This window comes from Solenopsis invicta, chromosome 15 (genome assembly GCF_016802725.1).
Source record: "Solenopsis invicta isolate M01_SB chromosome 15, UNIL_Sinv_3.0, whole genome shotgun sequence".
Lineage (NCBI taxonomy): Eukaryota > Metazoa > Arthropoda > Insecta > Hymenoptera > Formicidae > Solenopsis > Solenopsis invicta.
In genome coordinates, this window is record NC_052678.1 from 9,543,998 (window position 1) to 9,570,949 (window position 26,952).

The following is a 26,952-nucleotide window of genomic DNA, read 5'->3' on the forward strand; positions in this document are numbered from 1 at the left end:
GCGAGAGACAAGGGCGAAGAGAGAGAACTCGCGAGAGGAAGCTAACGAAGAGAGCCTCCTCCTCCCGCCTCCCCCTCTCTCCCCCTTAGGTTAGGGAGGGGAAGGAGAGGACTGGAGAGGACGAGGGAGGGGAAGGGAGGGGGAGGGGGGCTGTTTCGCGTAGACAATCACCGTCAACAGTAGCGGGAGTATCCACGGGGTGATGTCGACGACACGTGACGCCACCGCCACCGCCGCTTGAATCTCTCTCTCGTCATCACGCCCGGCCCGGCGTCGTCGCGGGGAATCGAACGCGAGCGCGCGACGCGCCAACGACATCACAAACCGCCTCCATCGGCACGAGTTCCTCTCCTCCGCGCGCGCGAGTGCACGAGCGCGCGAACGTGCGAGCGCGCTCTCCAGGCACCCGACAGCTTCGCGCGCGAGCCACGCTTTATTAGTCTAGCGCGGGCCATCGTTGAACCCCTTTAGTCGCTTCTCTACGCTTCGCCTCGTCTCTCTCGCCTGGTCGCGAGCGTGCGTGCGCGCGCGCGTCTCGCCATTGGCCATCGGCCATCGGATCAACGAGAGACCGGACCTCGACCGTGGAGTTGCGAGTGAGCCTAAGCGTGATAATAGGAGCCGGCGTGTGTGAGGACACGGTGTGCGCGACACAGGGTGTCCTCTCGGCGAAAGAGAGGAAAGAGTCGCGAAGGAGGCGCGCGCGCGAGAAGGAAGAGAACCGAAGGTGGGGCCAACGTGTCAAAGAGAGCGGAAGGTCGATGCGCCGCGCCGGAGGAATACGGAGGAAGAGCGAGAGAGCGGTATCCTTCGGTGATACAGTGCGACCAGCACTCGTACCGGTATCGGCCACGCCGAAGCAGCCAACGTCCGAGAACATCCTTTTCCGGCACGCGGTGCGAGCGATCCCATTCGAAGAACGACAGCCAACTACCGATTTATTGGATAATTGCTCGAGAGCGTTTGCGATTCAATGTTCGGCGAAATTCTACCGCGTGACCATATTCGGTTCCACGCGAGCTTGAAAACGCTGTCGGAAGTGGTGCAACCTGCACCATTGGAAGATCGAGCGCGCGCCATCGACTCGCAAACTTTCATACGGAAATAACGACGAGCTCTTTGGCGTCTTGTCCTCCCTAAGGATAGTTGATAATCGCCGAATGTCTCTCAGCTCAAGTGTATCACCCGTTCGTTCTCGTGAAATATTTACTGTGGCGCGAAACTGGCTTCTGTGTGATAATCGCCGGCGAATAATCGGGTAGTCCCAGGTGGAGGGGGTGTCTCAACGACGCCGTGACATGTACGTGCGTTCAGCCGCGTCCTCCACGGCATCGTCGTCGTCGAAGGTGGTGGCACGCGAGTCGGCGGTGGGCGCGAGATTAGGCGCGAGGATCACGTGGATCATCGGTACCGCGACAACGACCGGCGACGGGACAGGTTGAAAAGATGCTGGCGCTCGCGATGCGCCGCGAACACACGACCGGGCGCAGCAATTACGAGCCCGCGAATCCGCTCGCGGGATTCGAGCACCTCCAGCACAACAATGGCAATCCGTTCGCGGTGGTGCCCGCCACAGCCGCCGCAGCCGCTGCCGCCGCCGCTGTCGAGGGCCGAGCGCGCGATGCCAGGCCGGAGGCCGCCGAGGGTGAACTGCAAGAGTTCGTGGACATTGCGCAAGTGCAACAGCTACTGCAGCAGCAGCAGCAGCAGCAGCAGCAACAGCAACAGCAGCATCAGCAGCAACAACATCACCATCATCCTCATCATCATCATCACCAGCAACAACAGCAACAGGCGACCGCGGCAGCCGCATCCTGCATCTGGGGAGCAGTCTATCCACCGCCGCCGCCCGCGTTGGGATATCATCATCATCACCATCATCACCATCACGTGCCACCGCCGTCAGGTAATGTCCCAATGTCTCAATGTCCCGAACGCGACGCGAGATCGAATCATCGAATGGACGGTTCAAGACAATGATTCTTTTCCTCTTTCTCTCATGAATCGCATGTATCTTTCGTGAATCGCGAAGAATCGCGAGTATCTTCAGCTTTTTCGCCAAGATTCGGAGTGAATGCGATGCATCTTCTCGTCTTCTTTCATGTCCTCTTTGACGACTTTTCTTGCGACGCCACGTGCACAAACGCGAGAAATATAATTTACGTCACTCTCGAGTCATTCGACGTTTCTTTCTTTCCGTTTTTTTTCCTCTGTCGCGGTTTCCTTCTATCTATCGACAGGAACACCAACTCGTACAGTTACCGGTATTAACACACCGGTCTAAACGCACTCCCCGCGCGACTGCATGTATGATAATCGATCTTTAAGAGCTTTAAGATCGGCACGACAAAACCTGTATTTCTAGACTGGCTATTAAATTTCTTGTCACCACGCGAATGCGACTCATAAGAGACCTTCGTGCGGGCTCCGGCGCGTTGTTGATAACGATAGAATCAAACGCAGAGTCGCGATCACTCTTATCCGAACGTAAATCGTTCCAACTTTCATCATTTCAAATTTCGTTTGATATTTCTATACGGTTGCGTTCGACAATAGTGCAGACGCTTCAATGTCGCGCTGATTAAAAATCGCAAATGTCCATTATTTTCCTGTAATAATTCCTGTAATAATCTATCGTTATTCGATAGTCCAAGTTGTTACTTGCTTTTTACCGCAGAGTTTCTTATCGCGCAAAGTCGCTGTCGACTGGGTGCTCAATTGAATTACATTTCGAACCGTCCATTCGATATTTCGAAAGATACAAGTTATTAATTAAAGTTAAGCAGAATGGTACTCATATTAGTTTAGATCAAAACGTAATCCGTGGCTTGCACTCTCTTAACCCGTAACAGCAATTCTTAGAAAAGTCTATTCGCCGTTAAGTTCATAATTCTTAAATGTTTCTAACCAATTGCTGCGTATAACGGTATCTAATGATATTGACAAAAAAAATAATAGAAATAACTAACGATTCGTCGTACAACCGAAAGCTTCTATACTATTGTATTAACCATGTTAAAAGCAACATCGTAACTCAGACACTGATAATTTTGCTACAAGCACCTTAATAATAAAACAATAATTTATCTTAATATGCAAAGAATATTTAAAAAATGCTTCTCATCACCCTTTCGTTAGACATCAAACGATGGACGTTACTGTGATATTTAAATCTTTTACTTCTACTCGATAAAGAGAGACGATATTTAACGAATGTAATATATATTGGCTGTCGATTGTATTCGCGCATTATAAACTGCCTACACAATTTTCTATTATTTTAATGGATTTCAATACAAATAAGTGTTATCTCTCCTGTTTATATTAAACATTAATAGTATTTCGTAATGTCTTTAAATATAAATATCTGAACTAAGTGTACCAAAAATAATGTAAACTCTCAATTAAGTTTATCGTAAAAATATCTACTGTTAACATCTTGAATTGATGAAACCGAAACCTGAGCTATAAAAAATTTGAACATGTTACGGATAAATATTGTTTTGCTAGATATAAAATTTTATGATAAATAAATTTAGAAAAAGACAAAAAGGATGGAAAAAGATGATCCACGACGATTTACCGACGGCAGAACGCAGCTTTTAATTTATGCAATGTACCTTAAATATATGTAGAAATAATTTAACAAATCGTATGTATATATATTAGATAAAAAAAATTATCGTAATATATACCCTTTTGGATTTGCAAAAATTCGAATGTTTTAGAACTGATAAGATTGCAAATTCACGTTCAAGTACGAGTTTGCGCGTGATTTTAAATCTTGCCGTCGGACAATCGCTGTCATCTTGTATCGCGACTGTGAGATTGGCGATTTTGATGCGAACCGACTCAGAATCTTATTTTAAAACGTCAAATAACGATATTTGTATACGAGACGCTTTACATAATATTTATGTAAACAAATTCATCGTCGAAAAGCAATTTTTCGTTAATATTTGTAATTTGATAGAAAACAAAGTCGTCGCGAGTAAGTTAGTGCCCGTTTAAAATTTAATCGCTATTTGGCAATTCAGTAAAATTCCATTGTAATAAACACAAAAACTATCGTACGAATTGAAGAAGTGGAAAAAAGAGAAATTAAAATAATTTCGATAAGACTTTACTTGTGAAAGACACGCGTTTATCATATGAAATATTCTTATTACGGTCACTGCACCAGTCACTGAACAATCACTAATGAATGACTGAGAAAGTAATAATAAAATTTCAAAACAATTGCAAAGAAATCTAATTTTTATACAGAATTGATTAAAATATTATTTTTACTTGTATTTGTGAATGTATAATAATTATGCAGTGAGACAAAATGCAGTAATATGAATTAAAATATAGTTTGATTCAATTGAACGTCGAATTACAGGCTATCACTAGTATATGTAATTGATTTAATTAAATTTTATTCCTTCAACTATATTTGTGTCTTTACTTTTAACCTTTTTGTTTTAATAATACTGTTATTGAATTAATAAAATATTTCTAATTGATGATGCTGTCATTCAACATTTTTTTTCTCTGTGTGTAAATGTAATTGTATTAAATTATATGTATTTGTTTATTAGTTCAATTCTTTATTTATTCATTGACTGGCAGTGACTCTATTTTTAGAATGCACTAATTTTTTTCAACTTTTTTATCGACATTTTCTATACGTTACATTACATGTACAAGAAATTACGGAGCAGTAAAACTCTACGAATCTCGAACCGGAAAATTATAATGTACCATGCATAATTATCTCATAAACAGGTCCTTCTGCGTCTAATGCTTTTTAGACGGCGCCGCTTACGAAAGACAATATATAAAAAGATGAAAGGGAGAAAGAGCACGTGCGTATTGAGAGTCGCCCAGCACGGGCTGAGAAAGATATTGAAGAACCGATAACTCTTAATTCCACGCACCATCGGTAGTCCCGTCGAATTGGGCGTGATACATCACTAGGTCAAGTTTGTACAAGGGAACGAAGCGCCTCTCTCGTCGACGTTAAAACGATTAAAAGTCCGATAATAGCTGGTCCTCATTTAAAGGATGGATTCGTGGAGATACGTGAATTCATCTCGTGGTCCGCGTCCAATCTGGCACGAGAACATCTTTGTGTGTTGCGCGTTATATTCTTGTTTTGATGCCTCGCAATAAACATGCTGATTACGCGAGTCTCGTATGCGCGAAAAATCTTTTTTTTTTCTCCATTCGTATGGAACTAGTGTTCTTAATATTTTTGAAAAATTTTCTAGAAATTTTAGATAAAAAACGGTTTTTTTTCTTTTAAGATAATCACCTTTATTGATTCCTTCGTAAATGGTTTTAAGATTTCTTTTACATTTAAGAGCCCAACTCTAATGAATAAATAATTCTTCAATAAAGTCCGCTGTCAATAGTCACAGTTATATTTTTCCGTATTTTTCAGAAAAAATGAAGAAAAAATCAAGTTCTTTTGTATTATTCTTCTGGAAAATTAAGAACACTATTACCTCATTATCACAATGGCTTTTTCCGTATTTTTCGACAAAAAGACAAAAAAGGCCCCAATTTTCCCTCGATTTTATTATTCTGTAAAATTAAAAACACTACATGGGACGCGCGCGAGAACGCGGATTAAAGAGCGCACACGTTTTGCGTAGGTCATTATTTAAAGTGTCGTACCCTCGTATGGGTAACGCATAGTAAATCGCATGTACACGCCTGACATTTCGTTATTATTGTATGGATTCGTAAGACAGGAAATCGTACATCATACACGAACCCACAGTGGGCGGATAAAAGGGAACGAGTCACCTTCTCTCCTTCCCTTCTCTCTTTCTCTAGACGCCCGGCTCTCATTGACGTCCTTTTAATAATGCTGGTTTCCTCTGCTCGCGCTCTCTCTTCTTTCTCTCGCAAAGCCGCGCATAAAAGTTCTTAGCAAGAAGATATCCGCGCGCATTAATGTTTACGATACGTCACGTTGCGTTCAACTACGAAATTTTTCGCAACACATCGGTAGACACTGGCTTTTCTTTTCCGCAAAAATGTTTCTTTCCAAAATTGAGAATGCTAAAAAATTTCATCGCGATATAAATATAAGGTGAGTTGGGGAAAGAGGATGCCACTGCATTGAGTTATAAAGTGTTCTAGAGCACACTTATTCGCAATCAGAATAGCTAATCTCTGATTTATGATGATACTATAAAGTGATATCTTTCAATTTATTTTAAATATTTATATTGATTGAAATCAATGCTTTTATAAAATTAAAAGATTGGAGAAATACATATAAAATGTGACAAACTAACGTGTTTTTCATAATAATAATAATAGATTCATGAGAGAGAAAAGATTGTTTCATTATGTTATGAGCAAATGAATTTTTAAAAGGGAGTTTGTGCAACCACGATCTCACCGTTATCTATCTTGTTTCTATTATGTATCGTATTGCTACTATCAAGATTTTATATAAAAGAGCTCTTTTATCTTGTCCGCGTGTGCCATGGTCGATAGGATAATAATCACAAGAATTGGCCCTTTTCTCATTATCGGTGAGACGTGAGCTTCTTCTTAAGAAATCCCTTCAGAAATAATCCCCGGGAGGGACCTTGTATGAAAACAAATGGTACGATGCGGGATAACAATTTGCCGGAGGAGTATTCTGCGGTAATCTGGTATTATTACCAAATCAACTATTTATTTAGAATTTATATATAGTCGGAATAAAACAATTATCGGACAATATTATTTCACACGGTTATTTGCTTACGTCGCGTGACACGGCACGAGCATATGCCGAAACATCGTCATAGCCTTATCGCATACGTCAAAGCTGACGTATACCTACCCTGACAATCGATCGTAAAACATTATAAAATTTTTAACTAAATTACGTGTGTGATAACGTAAGAGATGCAAATGTCGATATTGCGTCACAGGCGTCTTTATCTCAGGATATAATCGTTCGACGTGGTTAAAATGAGAGTGATTCAACATCGTTCTTCGTGTAACACGAAATGTCACACCGATAATTATTCGATCTATTCTTGCAGATATCAGCAGCGTGAAATTGATTAGCGATACTATAAAATTCTTCGGCAATTAAAAAAAAATAATGCGCTACAAGACAAGCCTCCTCCTTGAGATAAAATATGAATTAGAATATCGATAGTACACGGGGGCCATTTAAATGAGACTAATATAATGTATAACCGGACGTTCTTAAAATTTAAATCGAGATTGGAGAGATTTTTAAGCGATACTTGCCAAGATATTTTTGAAAAAAGCACAACTAACTTGAACCAAAAACTTAATGAGAAAATAATTTCTTGACTATTAAAATTCGTATTTTTCTCATATTGTTTTCAAGTTTAAGAGGGGGAGACGATTTTTATTTTCTTTTTCGACGAAACTTTATTTGAAAGTTTCGCTAAAAATAATCGATAACAGGTGTACTACTTTTCTCTCAGACTGATTCAGATAATTGACGTCTCGCTGTACCTGCTATTCCCATTCAACGGAGCGTAAAATCAGATACTTCAAGTGGCCCTTGCGCGCACAATTGTTTCGCATAGCGTCATATACATCAATTATCGAATAGCACTTTACCTATTCGATGTATTATATTCTCTCGTGAATTACACCGCCAACGATCGAGAATCTCTCATAGTGTGTTAAACTGATCAACCACGAAAAATAAAAAAAAAAGTGGAGAGGCTCGATTAGTGTCACGCGATTAGTATTAATCTCGAACTTTGCTTAAGAGGACATCCAACGTCCAACCCCGCTATGGGACTTCCACTCGAATCGATGCGATCTTAAAGCTCCCACGTACGATTATGGAAAAATAAAAAATTTCGAAAGTTCGCCGTATCCCATTTATTAACAGTAATTTACGCAACTTACGAACTTCCCGAAGTGAGAAAATTGAGAGACCACCGAAGAAATGACGCTGTCACGACGGTCCAAAGTGCAGAACGCATTATAAATACCCGTATTATAAATCGCGTTTCGTCTTTTGATGCCGTAACGGTGGTGCGTGCCCAAGAAATTTTGAGACGCATGTTCGCGCGTTCGCTCCACATGATACGAATCGAACATTATTACCGAGTCATCCGGACGCACCCTCGCAAACGTAAGTGCCAAGTGGCGGGTAAAAGGGGTGTCGCGACGACGCGCCTGTCGAAAGGAAAAAAAAAAGTCGACCCGCTTACGCGCGCAATTTAACGATCCGTGTGGATTCATACGGAAGATGCTATATTCAGCGACCTCGCATAGGAATCGTCACGATAATCGCGGGAACGACACATTGCTCCCGTGTATTTTTACGCCATAGCTTCGTGAATTTGTACGCCGGTACGCTGTAGCGCGATAAAAATACGCTGGACACGCGCGCGTGTTAGTGAGCCGTTATCGTCTATGAATGGCTCATAGACGTATGAAGCATCTACGTCAGCATCGACCGATAAGACTTAAGCGGGAACAAGACGAAGGGGGTTAACTACGCGTTATACGTTAGCCGCCGTTGACGTCCAACTACACGGGCTATAGTGCGCGAGAAGGAGAGGATCCCAGAAATCGATAGGCCACGGTGCAAAAATAGTCCCGGGAGGATTGTCTGGGCGGACTTATGACCATCTCTCGTGTGAAACGCGCCTTTCGGATCGATGCACCATTCTTGTTTCAGGAGTCGCGCTTTCAAACGGATTTTTTTTACGTCGCCCTTCCCATAGAAATCAACGAATTATTATCTATACGGGACGCTCCTGATTTTCTCCAGATCACTTGTTTCCTCGTTTTGAATAAGTGTTTCTTTAAAGCTTCTTTCTGTTTTGGCTCAAACAATATTAGCTAAACGTTATCAAAATTCGAAAACTGCGGGCTTTTTACGTTTTTTTTTTCTAATCAACGACGAAAAAAATTTGACCGTAAATACTCGAAATTTGGCTTTCATCTCAAAATATAGAAATTTTACAGATTGCTTATTATTTATATTTGAATACAAACTATGTAAAATTTGAGCAATTCTCCTACTGGTTGAAAGTTATTTTTAATTTTCTCTTTGCTCTTGATACTTAAGTAAAATCGCGTTCTTTACTTGCAAATTTGATAAGAAAATAGCACTATGAATTAAATACAATTTTTTTACGTGCACTAATGAAACTCTAATAAATACTTGTGCAAAAGTTCATGTAGATTTATTTACTTGTTTCACTGTTATTTATCTAAAACTACAGTGAAATATGATTGAAAATTGTATTTTGGAAACTAAATCTTAGAAATGCTGGGACGAAGTTCCTTATTCATATATTTAATATTTAATTTTGTATGTAGTGTATTAGGATCAAAATTTCAATTTATTTGAAAATTAAATATCACTATTTTAATACTGAGAGAAAACTAAAAAGAAAAGTATCTAAAACGTACAGAAGTTTTTAAGAAAAGGTCAAGTTCACGAAAATCTGAAGCGTTATTTTGTATACTTTATACTTATAGAAACTACAAACTTGTGATATAAATATACTTTGCATCCTTGTAATAACTTCGGAAATGTCGGTTATAGCTTTTCCGTGGTGGGAAAAAAAGGGTAAAAGACGTGCAAATCCTTTTTTGTTTCCTGACTTTATACGAGCGATTTTATCCCTTCTCTCTCTCTCTCTCTCTCTCTCCTATTTTATCATGTATCCGCACTATTTTAAACTTTATATTTTTAACAGAAATTTTATATAAAGTATCCACATCCGCGGTTCGTAAAGCAATTATATTTTTAGTCAGTTCAGTCTCTCCCCACCGGCTACCTCAACCTTGCCCTGACGTTATCGCGGTTTATTAATATTTGCTTGCATTACGCTTTTGTAACTTCTTCACGTGGTAAATCTTTTTCCGCCGCCTCGATTATTATTAATAGAGAGCAGTTGAAAAAAAAAAGGTGTACACCGACATTAAAGCGCGGACACCGCGAACGAGTTTATACCCTTTCACGCACGATTTATACGCGCGCAGGGAAGGCGGCGGGGCGGGCTGGGTGTCGCGATCCTTCTCTCGGAAAAATCAAATTCTCGGCCGTGGAGAGCCGCGACATAATGGCAGTTACGATATCGCGGAACGATGCGCGTGTCGTGCGCCCTCGCGCAAGTGTTTGTTGCAACAAAATTGCGCGTTAAGAGGTCGCGGAAACGAGGAAGTACGGTATAAATTGTAGTTAAAACGCACAGTTCTCCGCGCGATAGTAAATTCACGTCTACGCCTCCGCACCGATCAATTTGCATACTCCTTAGAGAGCGAATGCGTCCGTTTTTAGAAAGTCCGCGACTGTTATTACTTTTGGCCTCTTCGCCGCCGATCTCTTATCGCAAATCGCAGCAGTCTGATCAAACTCATTTACAATTTGCGAATATATATATATATATATATATTTTTTTTTTGTCAATATTATATTATACTTTTCGATCGCCATGACTTCATTCGCGTTCAATTTAATTCAGCTTTGACATTGACCACTACGTCGCTCTATCAACTCGGCGATCGATACCTCGCCAATAAAAGAGGAATTAGCAGAAATTGTTGACCACGAGTCTCCGATTGTTTATTTTTCGCTCGAGCATTTCGCATTGACCAATAATAAATTATGCTTTTGCCTGATAATTGCTTCGGCGATTTCATTCTGAAATGCAAGTACATGAGAAGAACTTAAGCCTTGTTCCACGGGCTTATGATGGATAGCTTAGGTAATAGCCGGCGGGCAGTGATTTTAGAAGCACCGCGGGTTAGCCATTAATATAACTGTTGAAAGAGTATTATTCTTTTTCCATAACTCACCCTTGGAACTTGGCACTTAATCGATTTACTATTCATAATTCTCAATTTTCAATGGCCCTATAAGACATCGGAAGAATCGTCTCTGACTTTCTCCGTCTTGAAGAGTCACCGAGCACTCGAACGATGTGCGCGGATTTTGTCTCGTGTTAAGGGTTTCGTAATTAAATTACACTCGCGTCGATCCGATAGAGATAATTTCTGCAGCGGCAACTGTCATAATCGGAAATAACGCTCTCATCATTGCGCTACAAGCTACTGAAAGGCCAAAGTAAATGCTCGTATCTACCGGAAACGGTCATTAATCAACGATCTCGGTAACGTGTCGCGCAAAAACGTGCGAAAGCCTCGCAATCGTCGTAGTCGTCGTCGTCGTCGTCGTCGCGAGTTGTGAGTTGTCGTGACTCATCGCGTAGCTCGCGTAGCTCGCGTAGCGCCAAAGTACGTAATAGCGCGATCGTCGCGCGGCACAGGAGCGATTTAAAATACATCGCCTGCAGCGACTGTTTCGCATAAACGCTGATACAAAGTGTGAGAAGCATAGAGTTACTCGCACTCTCTTCTTTGCGACACATTTCTCACCGCGCGTAGAGAACCTTGAAATCGTCGCTGATATTTTTTCTTTTCGGGATCATGTTAAATTTTCGAACAGATAATACGCATCACTGATGAGGTACAATGAAAGGAGGCAATGGTGGAGGAAAATGGTGTTAAAGCGGCATTATAGTCGCGTTTGTTTATATACAGCCTGAAGAAACAATTACTAAATTTTAATAAAAAATTCAAATAATACTAATGAAACGTTTATTAAATATATATTTAACATAAGAACCACTAAGTTAATTTAAGTAATATTTTTTCTTCTAAAAAAAATATTTATGTACTATAAGTAAATATTTCATTAGTACTGTTCAAATAAATATCTTTTATTTAGGAATTTTTTCTCTCTCGGTGTATACACACATTCCCATATATGCGCGCGTGCGCGCACACACACAAAGCACAAGAACAAATACTATTCAAAATATTATTAAATAAAATAGAACGTCCAAGAATACACCGGTCTCTCAATTTGGAGTATCCGTTCTACTGGTTTATTTTTTTTTACGCGGTTGAGAATCGCATAAATAGAGTCTGTCAATATAAAAAAAGAAAAATATGTAAGAGAAAAACCCAGGTACGCTGTAAAAATATTTCACATATTTGCACAAAAGTAAAATAATAAAATGTAAGCTAAGAAAAACAAATTTATTGTTTTTTTTTGTCAGTTGTCAGTACTGTAACTCGAAAGTAGTCAATCAATGTAATAAATACAATCGAGTGAGAATGCCTTTGGCTTACTGATGCAGAATAATTTCAAAGATGCATTTTCTGAGCGCGTAAAAAAAGATCACGTATAAAAATCGAGAGATCAGAGTGTAAATGAAGAGCAGAACATGTATTACTTTTATTATAATAGATATTACTAAACAATTAACACCAATGCCGTGCTGTTAAATATTGCACACTAGAACGGAAGATCCGCTTTAACAGTACAAACTTGGCCTTTCTTTAAATCCCTTAATGTGTTTCCTTTAAAATTTGATTTTCAAACCAATTTTAGACTACCAGATTCCTTTGTATTCCAAGTTTTTAAATACTCTCTCGCATAGCACGGAACTCACGCTGTGACGTTTTAAAGCGCATCGTTCCGAAGGAAACTAGAAATCTCGCGCGTGGTCTCGTGCCAGAACATCTCGCGCGCATTGTCCGCTTTTCGTAATTTTACATACAGCGTCATCCCCGAAAGCGTCTTAATTTACATCTCGCGTCAATCTAGAATTCCTGCTACCTCCAATTGCGCCGTCCGCGTCGTGTTTGTTATCGCACGCGGATTCCTATTTATCTTCCGTACGCGACCTGCGTCTCGCGCGTCGATCAATAAAAGATATACAACGCAGAAACGTCGACCGCGAGAGCGAAGAGATGCAACGTGATCTCGCGAGGGGGGAGAGGGGGAGAAAAGAGAGAGAGAGAGAGAGAGAAAGAGAGAAACGTGTGCGCGTTGCCAAAAATCTCGCATCATCGGTTAACTGACTCATCGGCAGCATGGGGAAATATTTGACGCTCGCCGTACTAGTCATCCCGGGTATTTGGGGATGCTGGGTGGCTCAGGTGGTTGCGTGGCGGCCTGAAATAACGTCGCTCGCCCGCGCAAAATCGCGTCGATTAGGGCCACGAATAGTGCGCGCCCACCACCTCGTCAAGAGCCACCGGTAATTTTAGAACATTTTGTTGTGCCAGATCAACGTCGTCGGCGTGCGTCACTGTCTCTTTGCTCTTGGTGTACGTGCACCGGTTTTTACGTAAAGCCGATCGGGCAGAGCGGAGTGTTAACGCACATCGTCACGCGTGAGATCATCCCCTCTTACACAGAGGGAATTAATAAAACGATTTAAACAATTTCTATATTTGTCGTCTTGTCGATTCGGGAACATTCGTCCATGCAGACGAATAATTAAATATGCCCGCGCTATCTTTCAAACTGACTCGATAATCTATGATAATACGAGAGAGAGAGAGAGAGAGAGAGAGAGAGAGAGAGAGAGAGAGAGAGGTACCGATAATAGATATTATATTTTTCGAGACTATCGGCTTAGTTGGCCGCTTATTTCGGTAACGCTACAAGCCTGGTGTTCGCATCACCTGATAGTAAATCACTCGTTACCATTTTATTTCCCAACATTTCAACGTTTTACGTTGTAAAAATCATGAATACGTACAGAAAATAGTTCAATGGCTTGTTTCTCGCTTTATGCAAATCTGACAACGCGTATTTTCGCTCGATCTCGATTATTAAAAAGTGCATTCGTCGAGCTTCCCTACGCAATTATAATATAACGCAATGCTCATCAAAGGATAATCAAGAAGCGAAATAAAAAGCGCGCATTAAACAGGAGAAGGAGCGAGGGACAGAGAGAGAGAGAGAGAGAGAGTGCGAGAGAGAGAAATACAGAGCGGCGGATAGACAGAAGGCGGTAGGAAGGGGGCAAGACAACGAGAGAGCAAAACGGAGAGCGGGAGGGAGAGGGGGAACGGGCGCGTGGCAGCGCGTGGTGCCAAATAGGGCATCAGGTGGTTGCGAGACGCCCGCGAGAAAAAGATCGTACGCGCGTGCGCGTATATACGTGACTGCTGCTAACTGGGCGCTCACGCACGCACGCAGGCACGCACGCAGGCACGCACGCAGGCACGCACGCGTCCGCACAAATGGCACGCGTCTCTTACCCTCCCGGAGGAGAGGTGCCGCGGTCTGTCTCACGTACGGTAGACACGCGCGCCCACAGATCTCAAGAGACAGAGAGAGAGAGAAAACCACTGGTCCGGGGATAAAATTACTTTCTCCATACGCGATGGATTTGTATCGCTTTTACCGCGGATGACTACGTAACTATTTATACATACATATATGCAATCGGCCAAACGCTACATTCTCGACGCTCCGTCCATCGTGATAGATCCAATAATAGCAGAGTAGACCAGAGAGAGAGAGAGAGAGAGAGAGAGACGGGGGGTGGGAGTAGGTCCCTTGCTCCCCCGCGATCGATGGTCTCCACCACACGTCATCCCGTGCGATATGTACGAGAGCACGAGATAGCGATCTGCGGAATTTCATTATCATGCCGCACGCCTTTTCAGCGGACTCGACGTGTTACCGATATAAACGCGGCAATTTGCGCGCGCCGCGTGTAAGTAGACAGAGAATACTTATTCTCTAGAACTTGGCGCATAATTGACAGTAATGCAAGATAATTTACCCGCGGCGCGGCTTACCATATTTGTGTCCCGCGCGCGACTACGTGCGAGCCGTTTAATAATTTCGCGCCGAGCCGACAACAAGCGCGGGGATTATGACAGGAATAGCCTCCTATCGACGTTGACGACAAGTCTCGCGATCCGGCCTGCTTATTTTAAATTCATGATTAACCGTACGCATCCGAAAATGAAACGCCGAGTTCTCGTCTGCTCTGAGCGAGAGCTCGAAGAATAAAGGAGGAAAGGGAAAAGGAAAAAATGAGAATCACTCGTTCGGTCGGCCGACCGGCGACAGAGTCGCGCTCCGCGCGACAACAACGTCGAGCGACGTCGAATTGATCGCGCGCGCTGTGCTCTCCGCTTCGCTTTTCCGCTCTCCTTAGGCCAATTCGCGGCTTTTCCTCCATCTTTCCTCCACCGTCGCGTGCTCGCGCGCCTTCTCGAAAGTACCTCGTGGTGGGACAACAGTCGCGCGCCGCGGGTCTACGTCACGACGCTCTACGTCACTAGTGAACGGGGGGTTGTGGGTGCCAGCGGGGGAGCCGCGGGGCGGAGGAGGAGGAAGCTCCCGTGGTGGGACGCTAGTACACGGACGCGGAGGGAGATAGGGGAAGGTGGCGGCGGCGCGCGAAGGGCGACCGGTGGGGGGTAGATATACGTTCGTAAGCACAGACTGGTAACGACGACGACGCGAGAAGCACGGAGTCAGGGGAGAAGAGGATCGTTCAGGTCTCACGCGTATGTGTGCGTATATATCACGTACGTGCGCGCGTCGTGTACGTATATTTAAATATACGCGCGCGTATATCTAAATACACATGTATAGGCTTGGCGTGTATAAATACGCGTATACGTATGAAGACGTATCTCTCTCTCTCTCTCTCGCGAGCGCGCGCGCGCGCACACACGCGTGCGTAGACATTGGTCCGGCCTGGCGGGGATTGGCTGGCGGTCTCGACTCGGCGCTTCCAAATATGGGACAGTCTCGGCGGTCCATTCATAAAACTACGGGGCGCGCCGCCGCTCGGCTCAGTTCGTGCGCGACCCCCACGCATCGCGCGTCCTTTAACAACATCGCCGTGCACGAGCCAATACACATTCTCTCAGCTCCGAGAGAGACTATACAACTCTGCCCGAAGGAGAGCCGCGCTTAAAGAAAGAGAAAGAGAGGTAAACGCACGCGTGGAAAGAAAGAGAGACGAATAAACATGGATGGGCAGAGAGAAAAAAAGGAGGAAGAGAGATAGAGAAAAGGAAAGAAAGTGGGAGAGAAAAAGTCGACGCGTAAAACGCGCGCGGTCACTCGCGCTCGCGCGCGCGCGCGCACGCGCACCTACGCACACGTTCCCGAATCGTACACACTGTATTTACTCACTCGCGCACAGATTCGGAGCACGCGTGGACCTGACGCGGCGGCGGCGGCGGCGGCGGCGGCGGCGGCAGCGGCGGCAGCAGCAGCAGCGGCGGCGGTTGCTGACGACGGTGGTGGTGGTGGTGGTGGTGGTGGTGGCGGCGGCAGCGACAGCGGCATCGGCGACGGTTGGTGGTGGTTGGCGCGGCGGCGGCGGCGGCGACGGCGACGGCGGGTGGCGGTTGCCGGACACGTCTTCTCCCGCCGCACGAATACTTTTGCCTCGCTTTCCGACGCGTATTCACATCGACTCTCGCGGAGCGCGTCCGTGACGTGCGGGAAGGTGAGAAGAGGAGTGTAATACCCCGGACCGGTCCCGCGATACATACCGTCGTTTTATAAATCTCTCCTTCTCGCGCGTCCGCGAGGTGAAAAACCAGGTGGTACCAGGTGTGCACCTTTGACCAAAACTGACCGATCGACGAAATACCTATACATATACGAGAGAATCACAACGGTCCTACACGCGCGTAGCTTTCTTGGCGCACGGTGATGGTAAATAAATTGGTGTCGGTGATGGTGATTACTAGTGATCGGTGGTGGTCCATTCCGCGACGTGGTGTTACCGGCCACGGCTGGTGGCATCCATCGAGGTAAAACAATAAAAAAAACAAAACAAAAAAAAACAGACAAGAAGAGACACCTCTTTTTCTCGCGTCAAACCGGCGCGCGAACAGCTCGATTGAGTTAACCAAGGGCGCGCGCCACGCGATCGAGCAAGAAAGAGGGAAACGTCACGCATACTTAATCGCTACTAATCCTACTAGCCGAAAGAAGTAGAATGACGGAACGATTCCTCTGCCGACAGATCGCGAGACATTAACGCATTTTTCACACGTCTCTAACACGCGCGCTATTTACGTTGGCAGATAGAAGGAGAAGGATAGAGAAAGAGAGAGCGCGGGAGAAAGAGCAAAAGATAATTTAATTGCTCGTGGAATAATAACTTAAAACTCTCGGAGCGATCGAAGAGAACCAGCATAATTTTAACCATAATAATTACGTTGAACGATACAACCGCAGGCGAGGACACGCAGTGCGGCACCGAGGATTCTGCCGTTGCCCAGGGAGGTGATCAGCTCCAGAGGATGACTATGGACGGCGTAGAGGTGGGCTCGCAGCCGCACGCGGCCACCAGCCCGTTTCTGCTCTCCTCGCCACCGTTGGGTCACCATCATCATCATCACGCGACGTTCAATCTGCCGGTGCAGCTGAGCTTCGACGCGTGTTTACCATACAACGCGGCCTCTTCCTCGTCGTCCGGCTCGGTCACCTGCGGCGTCAGCGGGACAACCGTGAACGCGATCTGCACAAACTCCTCTATCGGCTGCGACAAGGGTCCAGCAGCGTTGCTCTCTTCGAGCGTACCGCTACACATGCAGCTTCAGATCAGCTCGACCGCCCCCTCGGAACACAACCACGGCCGACATCATCAACACCATCATCGACTGGACGATCATCAATTGCACCCCAATGCATCGTCACCATCGACCGACCCTGCGGACGGCAAGAGGCACCGGCAGCCTGGTGATGACGATGATAAAAGTTGCATCAGGAATTGTCGGAACGATATTCACGATACGAACGATAAGGATAAACCCGGCGACCTGAACACGCCGGTCACCACCAGTAGCGACCTACCGTCTTTCTTCGGGCCTTCCGCGCTTGTCGAACCGCCACCGATCTCAGGTATCTACAATCAGCTAATCCTTAAAACGAGAACGATCGATCGAGAGGAACAGCCTCTCGTTTCTCTCTCTCTCTGCTTATTATTTCTTTCGAATGCGTTTCGTTGGTGGCGTAAACGCACAGGGAGACAACATACTTGTTACAAAACGCGATTGTAGCGTATGGCCGAACTCAAAGCCAATCAGACACGATCTGTATCCCTCGTGATTCGGCGAACATTAACAGGATTACATGGGTGCGAAAACATGACGCCCATTGAACACGTACTGTTTCGCTTTCGTCGACCTTTCGCTTTCTATAACGTCCGCGAGCTCCTCGCGCGCCTTGATGCCTGGTCGTTAGCATCTGCATCATTCGCGGGAAAATTTAGATATCGCCCAAGTACTCGGGATACCGCCACTCTCGGCGGTGCGCAAGCAGCCGCGACGTCTGCGGCGAGGAGCCACGAGGCATGTTACTGACGTTTATTACACTCGCCCGCGAAAACACGTAATATCGAAGGTCTGTCCGCCTGTCGCGGATCAATACCCAACGACCCCGACATTCAGAGACCTTCCTCTGCATCACCGCCGCCGCCACCACCTCCTCCTCTTCCTTCTCCTCCACCACCTCCTCCTCCTCCTCCTCCTCCTCTCTCTCTCTCTCTCTCTCTCTCTCTCTCTCTCTCTCTCTCTCTCTCCTCTCTCTCCCTCCTCCTCCCACTATCCCTTCGGTTCGGTTCATTCATGCTTTCAACTGCCCCCACCTCCGCCACCCTCAGTACCGTAATAACCCTCCCGATTATCGTACAGCTTTACAAAGGCGTTTGCTATACACCTTTTTATCTTTTGACATGAAAGTATGTATATTTAATAAAAGCACACACACACAATTACGACGATCTCTGGCGCATTTTATTCCGCAGCGATATACTCGACAAGTTATATTGGGAGAATATTATCGAATCGGGAAAATCCTTTTATTTGAAAAAAAAATAAAAAAAAAGACGCATCGTACTACGTTCCATTTGATTTTGATGAGCACTTCATCAACGTCAGTTAGCAATTATATGCGTAGGAAAGGAAGTAACAACGCGGCAGGATGCAGACAAAAGATAGAGACTCTGAGAGATAAAGTCACCCCCGTATCGCGCGTTTCTTCCTGTTGGCTCCCGGTACAAACACACACCCGTTCGTCGCGTATATAGGGCACATAATGAAACATACGTGACACGCACGTGGTACGTTCGAAATCGAGAACTAAGCGATCATCTTATCTTTCTGCTTTCACAGGCAGTCTGGCGAGTGAAGATCTCTTGGACGAAGCGACCGCGGAGGAAGACGAGAACGGCGCGTCCGCGAGCAGGGATCATCGGCAGCATCATCATCATCAAGACGCGCGAAATGCCGTCACGTCGAACGCGCCCTCCTCGAGCAGTCCGCCGTCGCGTCATCATCAGACGACTCAGGACGAGGCGGATCGCTGCAACGCGCTGCAGAGTGGTGTAATTTTGTACTCACCGCATTCCACGTCCACTGCGCCTGCGACGAGCGTAAATATCTGCAACGTCCCCACGTTGACTTATCGCGGCGTCTTCACCACGACCTGCACGCAGTCCTCGCCTCTGAGCAACCTCCAGGGCGAACAGCAGCAGCAACAGCAGCAACCGCAACAGCCGGCGGGTCAAGAGCTGTGGCCGCCGTTACCGTCTCCAACCTTAACCTTGGCGGGCCAGCCGTTCCTTCACCCCAATTTACACTCGACCGCGTACAGCGGCGAAACCGTCGAATTACTGCAGGTCGATTCGAAGCCACCCCCGCCGCCGGGTTATCACGATACGGCGACTACCACCCCCGCGACCTGGCTGACGGGTCACGAGGACGCCTACGATCCCGGTCTCCTCTCCCACCACCACTCTCATACTCATCACCAGGAGACAACGTTGAAGCAGGAGCCGACCGGCACCGGTTACACTCCCAGCGTACAACAGCCGCAACAAGCTCAGGCGCAGGCTCAGCAACAGCAGCAACAAGCTCCGCCGTCTACCACCTGCGGTAGCACGGGGGTCCAGCTGGCCGAGTACAATCCGAGCACATCCAAGGGCCACGAAATCCTCTCTCAGGTCTATCAGCAGAGTGCACTACCGCTTCGCTTGGTCCCCGTGAAGCCACGAAAGTATCCGAATCGACCGAGCAAGACGCCGGTCCACGAGCGGCCCTACGCCTGTCCGGTGGACGGCTGCGATCGCAGGTTCTCCCGCAGCGACGAGCTTACCCGGCACATACGCATCCATACCGGGCAGAAACCGTTCCAGTGTCGCATCTGCATGCGCTCGTTCTCGAGGAGCGATCACCTGACCACTCACGTGCGCACACACACCGGCGAAAAACCCTTTTGCTGTGATCAGTGCGGCCGAAAGTTCGCCAGGAGCGATGAGAAGAAGCGCCATGCGAAGGTACATCTCAAGCAGAGGCTGAAGCGCGAGGCCTCGCACTCTAATCCGAGATCCCATCATCAGAGCCACGCGTCGTCACCCTGCAATCAATGAATTCCATGACAACGATGTTGAAAAGTCTCCTTTAACGTTGAGATCTCATCAAGTCGGTCACTTTCTGACAAATTGTGATCTATGTCTCCCCGATTCTACTTCTCCTCCTATTATCTCTTGTCTCTCTCCCTCTCCCTCTCTTTCGCTCTACTCTTTCTCACCCATCGCTCGCTCGCTCCCTCCCTCCCTCCTTTCCCTGCGTCTCTCATGATGACCGATGAAGAAATCGCGGAAATCTTTAGGCGGTCAAAATTGATCCGTCACCGACTGATCCGTCATTTATTGTCGGTCTATTAAATCTTTATATTATCTTAAAACATAGCTGGACAAATTAATTGAATATTATGAGCAGAGGAATTCTTTGAAGTTTTCGCTATCGTATCTACAAATCACAAGAATAAATAATAAACAATTTGCTCATTCTGAAAATCATTATAAGTTAAAAAAGAAAGAATTAAATGTCGCATATGCAATTCTTATCATTCGCGAGAGAACGATTAACTTCATGTATTTTAAGATGAAATTTGTAAAAATACGGTTTACTCATTGTACAAAAATAATCTTTCTTGCGTCATAGCGAAAAATCGAAGTACTTAAAATATACACACATTCTGTGTGATCATTGAAAACGAGTTCGCAGTTGAATAGAAGCAACCACAATGAAGTGAAAGTTAATCGTTCGATTATAAAAAAAATCCCATTCTTAAAATAGAAAAATGACAGACATTATTCCGCTTTACATGTACTTCGTGTCTTAGCTTGTATCTAGATACGAAATGTAAACTCTCTCCCTCTCTCTCTCTCTCTCTCTCTCTCTCTCTCTCTCTCTGTCTCCCTTCTACGCGAAATATTCGGGGTAGCATTGCATATCTAGATACCATTGAACGAAGTAAGAGCATTTTCGTGCTATTGTATAACACGAAATCGATACCATCCACAGCTTCCGGGAATCGTAGAGCAAAGCGGAAAACATAGAGAGAGAGAGAGAGGAGGGGAGGGAGGGAGAGATGATAAAAGAGATAGAGAGGGTGGGATGAAAAGGAACAATGTGTCTCAATTGCATGCGAACGACTCTGTGCAATGTAATGCTATGTAAAACGATAAAGTATTATATATCGACTCGTTCCGTGGTCAATATGAGAGAAGCGGGTTTCAATATTTAAGAACATATATCTCTCCTATCCCGCCCCCTCCACCCTACTCCACTTCACCCCGTTAAGAGCGCAATTTAAAAGACCCATGCGGTTCGAGTGCAATTTCCAAGAAATTCATATTTTCATGGAGCTGTATACTTATAGGTAGGCCAATCTTAAGGAAGGCGGGACTTGTTGATAAGGTTCGCGGCAATGGAACTAGAGATATTTTTTTATTAAGTATATATTTGTATATATAACTATGATTCATACTCTGAATCTCTCTTTCTCAAGCAAAAAGAAAGAAAAATGGTCAAAAGTATTTATTTTTGAAAAAGATTTTATGGAATTGTGTTAGAAGACGTATAGATGCTTTAAAAAAAAAAAAGGAATAAAAGTTCCTCTTCTCGCAATTAATGTTGTTAAAAAGTTAGTTTCGACGATTGTTAAATTTTTCGCGATTCTATACTTTCCCCGCCATTGAAACTGTGCAATATATTTTTGTAAATTTCCCCGCATAATAATTCTCACCGAATTTTCATTTTGCAGCGATCGCTTTTCTTTCCCTTTCGTCTCCCTCCCCATTTTTTTTTACTGTTTTCGTTGGCCTTTGCACTTTTATGTTCTCATGCTGTATTTTCTTCGTGCTCCGAACACGCTAAATCTCGGCTGTCTCCGTCAAATACTTCCAATTCTCAATCATTCTTTCGCCTTCAACCCCCTCCCTCCTCTTTCCCACATTGCTGTAAAAAAATTCCACGACTAATTATAATTAAACGTGATTATCGTTGTTGAAAGAAATATTTCATGTACATATGTATATAACTTATTATACATAATTGCTGTATGTATGTAAAATCTAACGTTCTCTTGCCATCTCCTCTTCCCTCGTCCCTTTCTTTTCTTTTCTTCATTTCACATTATTATCACGTACGTGTATACATATATTTAGCGATTGTTAATGTTATGTATATGTTGCTCTATTTATTAACAAGATGACTATATCAAATGAATATATTGTTAAAGTTAAATCATTATTTTTATTATTGTAACGTGACTATTCTGACGTGCAATGCGTTGCAGCAATGACAGAGATGATATGGTATCTAAGCTTTTATGAAATGTAAACGTAAATTCGCATATGTATACATACATGCGCGTACACATACACATATACATATACGAAACAACACACAACACACACATCATATGCGAACGCGATGATACACACTATATAAATTGTAAACGCAATGTAATGCAAGCGCGTCCCCAAGAGAATACTTTTTTTACAGATAGTATTATCCTATCGCTAGATAAATTAAATGTAATTATTATACATATTGCGCTCCGGGTGCAATGCACATAACAAGAGCTCCCAGCTACCTGTATATTCGTGTTGTCATCATCGCTCCTGCATATGCTTCTCTTTGCAAAGCGGGTAACGCGAACAATCTTGCAACAATTATTAACAGAAATACAATTAACATTGACTCGAGGCCAAGTTGTTTTGATTATTTTCGTAACCCTTTCACAAGAATTGTATGCAAACCGTTTACAAAGAAGGGATTAAACGATTGGTGGATGCATTCCTTGAGCAATTCGGAGTCGATTTCAAAGTTTTCTCGGCGAGATAGAAATTTTATCATTAATTAAGTTTTAAATCAAAATTCTTGCTCCAAAGTTTGCTCAAAATTACGAAAAAAATTTTATTTATATTTTTATTTCGGAATTCTTTTTGATCTAAAATTTATTATTTCTTAATATAAAAAAATTAATATTTTTATTAAAAGTCAGCCTTGCGTATTGCTCAAGGAACATGCCGTCAAGTTTTAAACACTTGAACCTTTCTTCGATGCTCTGTGTTACAAACACAAAACGTATACAACAAGCTCGCGGAGCATTAGTCCACGCACGATCGTAAGCATTCCGATAGTATTAAGGCAAATTAACTTTCATTGAAAATCCTAAAATTCGCAACGTCCAGTCGATTGATTTGGATTGAAATTTGAATCCAATTATAAGATGATAAATAAAAATATTATTTGTAAAACTGTGTCTTTAACTTGAACCATTTATAAGAAATTAGCTCAATGTTTTATTCGAAAAGTGAAATAAATTTTCTTAATAAAAATACCGACAAATATAGTTTATAAGATGTGTTTTCAATATTCAAAGAAAAAATTGTAATTAAGTATTCTAGTTTGATCGGTTAAAAAATTTTCTTCAATAAATTAAAAAAATTTTATAATATTAAGAATAAGCCTTATTTAAAACGATTTAATGAAATTCGAAAAGTTTATTCACGTTTTGAAGAACGCGGTATATGGGCTAAACAAATTTGTAACATTTTAAATGCGTTTTTCTTTAATTCATGTTTTTCAACCTTGTCCCAGGTCTTTCTCAGAATTACTGAACCAACCGATTTCTGCATAGAAACAAAATATTCGTAAAATATTCTTGTAGCTATGATTCGAACTAGGATTTTTTAAATATCTTGAAGAGTTATTTTTATAACTTGCAAAAGTTAAAAAATATTGCAAAATTCCATTCTTTATTTTTAGTTTAAATATTTAATAATCATTTTGTTCAATATTGCGGTAAATGATTTATTCTAGTTCCAACGATAACTACATTTGTGTAAATTAAAATAAACCTTGGATTATTGGTTTAAGATCAGCACGAAGGACAATGTAAACAGAATTTTTTTAAATTATGCTGTATTTATAAATAAATTTCTATATTAAATATTAAGGATTAAAAATTAAATTTTTATAAAGTTAAGGAAGTATAATAAACACGTATCCAAGATGTTTTCATTCAGAGCAAAAATTCGTAAAGATCTTTAAAAGTTTTTAAAATAGTCCTTCAAACTAGAATACTCTCTTGATTGTGCCGTTAGATAGTAAATAACAAGATTTTATTGTCCGGTTAATTTTAATTCGAGAGCGGCAAGAAAATACTCGTGATATTTGAAATTAAATTTTTTAAGCTCGCAAAAAGATACTTGATAAAATTTTTTATGAAAAAGAAAATTATTTCGATGTTCAACAAATACGACCTGTTCGATACACGTGCCCGCGTGTGTGCGTCCGAACCCATACAATATAATTTCACTGGAAGAAAATGTCAGAGTTTGTTTCCGATAAAAATTTCACAGAGATTTAATTAAACCGACGAATTTAGCCGCGGTCGTGATGGAAACGCGGAAAGCTGAACCGTGGGGAGAGAACAGCAGCAGCAGCAGCAGCAGCCGCCGCCGCCGCCGCCGCCGCCGCGCATTCGAAACGCCTAGTCCGCGAGGATGAGGACGCGAGCGGAAGAGGAGACGTCACTTCAACCTCCGTTCATTGTTGCAAAAGCGTTCCTTCGGCGGAAATATTCGCGACCGTAACGCGCAGACAATAGTTTCGCGGTTTGAATCCGACGCGATCGATCCTCTCCTCTCTCCTCTCTTTCTCTCTCTCGCAGATATCTTGCCACCACGGTTTCGGCCGCAGCTTGGTAGCTCGCGCTCCCGTAAAAAGAGGGAAAGAGAGAGCGCGAACGCCGCGATATAGCCGCTACATATGTATAGGTATACAAGGCACCTATATAAGAAAGACAGTACGCGAGCGACAGTGAGCACGAGTGAAGCTGAGAGCACGTCTATAAATAGGACCGGAGAGCGAGATGAAGCCTCCTCTGCACTTCGCGGTATACCTTCCGCTGCTCTCCGTCTTACCGCGAGAGAAATCCCTCCGAGGACTCTTCTCCTTTTCTCTCTTTTTGCGTTTTGCCGTCCCTTCGTTCCCCGCGTTATCCGTAAAACGTCGCGTCTTCGTCTTCGTCTTCCTTTATCTTAATAGATATCTGTCTTAGCTTGAGGACAATTTTGCCTTTTTTTCTTCTATTAGGTTTTTTTTTTTTAATATCAATGAACAAAGACCCGACGAAAAGATATTTCGTCACAGACAAATAGAAAGCTCAATGATATTTTAGATAAATCGATATTTCAGGTATAATTGTAAATCAAGGTCCTCGATTCAGCGTCTAAACACCTGTTGTCCAGGACGAGAAAAAGTTGGAACTTTCCAGGGCATCCTACGCTATCGGCTTGAAACGGCTTGATATCATCGATTATTCGTTAAATAGCAAAGTACGGGGTTGCACAAGGTTCCGCGTTGCACGATCTTACACCACGATTTCGGGATGCGAGAGAATCAATTCCCGGTACTAAGAGACCAGTCGAGTTTACGTCATTTTTCAGAATTAGTGCGCGCTGCGATATTAAAGTGAAAAATCCAGTGGCGGTGGGTGGCGAGAGGTAGATAGGTAGGTAAAACCGGCCGGGGTGCGCCGGTGTCGTTACTCCGTTGCGTCGCAGCATCCGCGAAAGGCCCTGCTAGGGGTTAGGGTCACGTCACGGCAAACGGAAGAGCGTTGGCAGTGGGGGTGGAGGGGAAGGGAGGGGAGGGGGAGAAAACGGGGAGGCAAGAGAGAGAGAGAGAGGAGGGAGAGAGAAAGGGAGACGGCGGGAGAGTTCATTGAGCAACGGCACGTGTACGCGAGATAGAGAGTGCGGCTGCGATACGGGGTGGGACCCGGGGGGAGGGTGGGAGGAGTAGCGGCAGCGCGGCGGCAGTAGGGCGAAAAGGGGTTGCCAAGCGACCATAACCGTGGGTTGCCCTTGGCGACTAGTTGCGTCACTGCAGCGTCGCGTGACGTCACGCGACGCCACTGCCCTTGACCGTCGCGGGGATGACACTGGGGAGAGCGTCCTGGCGACCCTGCCTGCAACTCCGTCGCCCCGCCCCGCCCCGCTCTACCAACCTTCTCCCTGACACTGGGATACGCAGGGATATAACTCTATATATAGAAGCGGACTGAACGCACACAAACACACACCCACGAGCGACGAGCGACGAGCGGCGAGCGGCGAGCGGCGTCGAACGCACGCGGCTCACCTTTCGATCGGGGGCTCCTGCGCTGGAAGGTGCTGGAACGCAGCCCCCGATATGCATCGCGTATCGCGGTGTGTTTTGACACGCGACTCGAAATAGCATTAGCGCGCCTCCCGTCGGCGCTATTTTCGGAATTACGCTGCTACACGGTTATTGTTATGCCAACGATAGAGAAAGAGAGAGAGAGAGAGAGAGAGAGCCAGCGGGTGCGACAAGCGTTCGCGTTTGCGAGAACCCTCGCCTCGGTAATCGATTGACGCGAGTTTACACGTCGCGTGCAATATTTATAGAATGACGCGCGGGACTTGTTTAACGTAATGCGAGCTCACTTAATACAATTCCCACTTGTCAATGACGATAGTCGCCGTCTCTTCCGTGACACGGCTTTCTACTTTCTATTCTTTCTTTTCGTTCTTTCTATACTCCCTCTCCCCTTCGACATGTCGTTCATCCAAACACGTCACACGCGCGATGCGTTTCTACCGTAGATTATGAAAATAATTCCGCGAAAATTATATCCTCCTATGTGAAAATTTCTCTTGCTCCTTCCTCCCTTCTCTCTTGATTTTCGTCGATCCCCTCAACATACTTCTGACGAATCGTTAGATAAGACAGAATTTCGTGAAAATTTGGCCTGATTTGTAGGCATGATAAATT

General features: G+C 44.2%; 2 protein-coding genes across 4 annotated transcripts in view; one reads left to right on the plus strand and one right to left on the minus strand.

Moving 5' to 3' along the window:
* The window catches only part of LOC105195474 (nuclear receptor-binding factor 2), a 43,629-nt gene extending 24,313 nt beyond the window's left edge, over positions 1 to 19,316 (minus strand). Inside the window, exon 1 of one of the 2 annotated variants that reach the window (XM_011160889.3) lies at positions 19,195 to 19,316. Coding sequence is in view for 1 of the 2 variants with exons in the window: in XM_026138420.2 (XP_025994205.1) it covers positions 19,195 to 19,199 (5 nt within the window). In the remaining variant the exon portion in view is untranslated. The remainder of the gene's footprint in view (positions 1 to 19,194) is intronic. The other variant, XM_026138420.2, reaches the window with a different exon arrangement.
* On the plus strand, positions 176 to 23,405 carry LOC105195481 (E3 SUMO-protein ligase EGR2). Of its 2 annotated transcripts, none has more exons than XM_011160902.3 (2): positions 176 to 1,906; positions 18,967 to 23,405. In XM_011160902.3, exons 1-2 carry the CDS (start codon positions 1,447 to 1,449, stop codon positions 20,220 to 20,222), a joined length of 1,716 nt encoding a protein of 571 aa, XP_011159204.1. In that variant the 5' UTR covers positions 176 to 1,446; the 3' UTR covers positions 20,223 to 23,405. The 2 variants fall into 2 exon arrangements, with proteins under 2 accessions (XP_011159204.1, XP_025994204.1); XM_026138419.2 differs by lacking the exon at positions 176 to 1,906 and adding an exon at positions 16,389 to 17,695.
* The last annotated feature ends 3,547 nt before the right edge of the window (positions 23,406 to 26,952 follow it).

Excerpts from the sequence above, each read along its gene's own strand:
- LOC105195481 (XM_026138419.2), top strand. The coding sequence starts at position 17,095 with ATGACTATGGACGGCGTAGAGGTGGGCTCGCAGCCGCACGCGGCCACC. Across the intron at positions 17,696-18,966 it reads CGAACCGCCACCGATCTCAG|GCAGTCTGGCGAGTGAAGAT; the intron begins GTATCTACAATC and ends CTGCTTTCACAG.